The sequence below is a fragment of the Malurus melanocephalus genome, unplaced genomic scaffold, assembly GCF_030028575.1.
Source record: "Malurus melanocephalus ecotype Western Australia unplaced genomic scaffold, MMel_1.1 scaffold_1579, whole genome shotgun sequence".
Taxonomy (NCBI): Eukaryota; Metazoa; Chordata; class Aves; order Passeriformes; family Maluridae; genus Malurus; species Malurus melanocephalus.
Genome location: NW_026624811.1, coordinates 25,977 through 27,621, shown reverse-complemented (window position 1 = coordinate 27,621; position 1,645 = coordinate 25,977). Strand labels below are relative to the sequence as shown.

The window sequence follows — 1,645 nt, the reverse complement described above, 5'->3', positions numbered from 1 at the left end:
GGGCGGCCACTGGTCCTGCGCGATTTGGTGGCCGCGTGGCCCTTCCCGGTGCTCAACTTCCAGCGGCTCGTGGGGCGCCGGGAGCTGCTGCGCGATCACCCCTGCAAGCTGTGCGTGCAGGCCGTCATCCTGGCCGTGGTGGCGCAGCTGCGCCGAGACCTGGAGGAGCCGGGCAGGAATTCCAGGTGGGAATTTGGGAATTTTGGGATCTCGATTTTCTGAATTCTTGAGGGTTTTATTGATGGTTTTTCACTGGAGGAGCCATTCCAGGTGGGGTTATTGGGGATTTTGGGATGGGTGAGATCTTGATTTTCTGAATTCTTGAGGGTTTTCCTATTGGTTTTTCCCTGGAGGAGCCAGGATGAAATTCCAGGTGGAGTTTGGGGGATTTTGGGAGTTTGGAGATCTCAATTTCCTGAATTTTCGGGGGTTTTGTTGATGGTTTTTCCCTGGAGGAGCCAGGAAGGAAATTCCAGGTGGGGATTTTAGGATCTCAATTTGCTGAGTTTATTGATGGTTTTTCCCTGGAGGAGCCATTCCAGGTGGGAGTTTCAGGGATTTTGGGATGGGTGAGATCTCGATTTTCTGAATTTCTGAATTCTGATTTTCTGAAATTCTGGAAGAGCCATTCCAGGTGGGGTTTTTGGGGATTTTGGGATGGGTGAGATCTCGATTTCCCAAATCCTTTCGATCACCCCTGCAAGCTGTGCGTGCAGGCCGTCATCCTGGCCGTGGTGGCGCAGCTGCGCCGAGACCTGGAGGAGCCAGGCAGGAGCTCCAGGTGGGAATTTGGGAATTTTGGGATCTCAAATTTCTAAATTTATTGATGGTTTTTCCCTGGAGGAGCTGGGATGTGATTCCAGGTAGGAATTCAGGACGTATACAATTTCATGTGTACAATCTGCCCAAATTCTCATGGGTTTTCCTGATGGTTTTTCTCTGAAAGAGCCATTCCAGGTGGGGTTTTAGGGGATTTTGGGGGATTTGAAATCTCAATTTTCTGAATTCTCAGGGGTTTGATTGATGGTTTTTCCCTGGAGGAGCCATTCCAGGTGGGCTTATTGGGGATTTGGGATGGGTGAGATCTCGATTTCCCAAATCCTTCGGGGTTCTCCTGATGGTTTTTCCCTGCAGGGGCCAGAAGGCAGTTCCAGGTGGGGTTTTGGGAGTTTTGGGATGGGTGAGATTTTGACTTCCTGATTTCTCAGGGGGTTTCCTGATGGTTTTTCCCTGGAGGAGCCAGGATGAAATTCCAGGTGGGGTTTTGGGGGATTTTGGGATGGGCGAGATCTCAATTTTCCGAATTCTTAGGAGTTTTCCTGATGCTTTTTCCCTGGAGGAGCTGTGGTGGAGTTCGAGGTGGGGTTTTGGGAATTTTGGGATGGGTGAGATCTTGATTTTCAGAATTCTCATGAATTTTATTGATGGTTTTTCCCTGGAGAAGCCATTCCAGGTGGGGTTTTTGGTATTTTGGCCTCAATTTCCTGAATTCTCGGGGGTTTGATTGATGGTTTTTCCCTGGAGGAGCCGGGCAGGAGTTCCAGGTGGGATTTTTGGGAATTTTGGAATTTTGGGATCTCGATTTTGTGATTTTTCATGGGTTTTATTGATGGTTTTTCACTGGAGGAGCCGGGCAGGAGTTCCA

General features: G+C 49.4%; 1 protein-coding gene across 1 annotated transcript in view; it reads left to right on the top strand.

Annotated features, from left to right (window-relative positions):
• Positions 1–6: 6 nt before the first annotated feature.
• LOC130587149 (leucine-rich repeat-containing protein 14-like) overlaps positions 7–1,645 on the top strand; it is a gene marked incomplete at its 5' end in the record, with an annotated part of 11,448 nt that continues 9,809 nt past the window's right edge. The window contains 2 exons of the mRNA XM_057388114.1: positions 7–219; positions 717–781. Coding sequence (XP_057244097.1) covers positions 7–219; positions 717–781 — 278 coding nt within the window. The remainder of the gene's footprint in view (positions 220–716; positions 782–1,645) is intronic.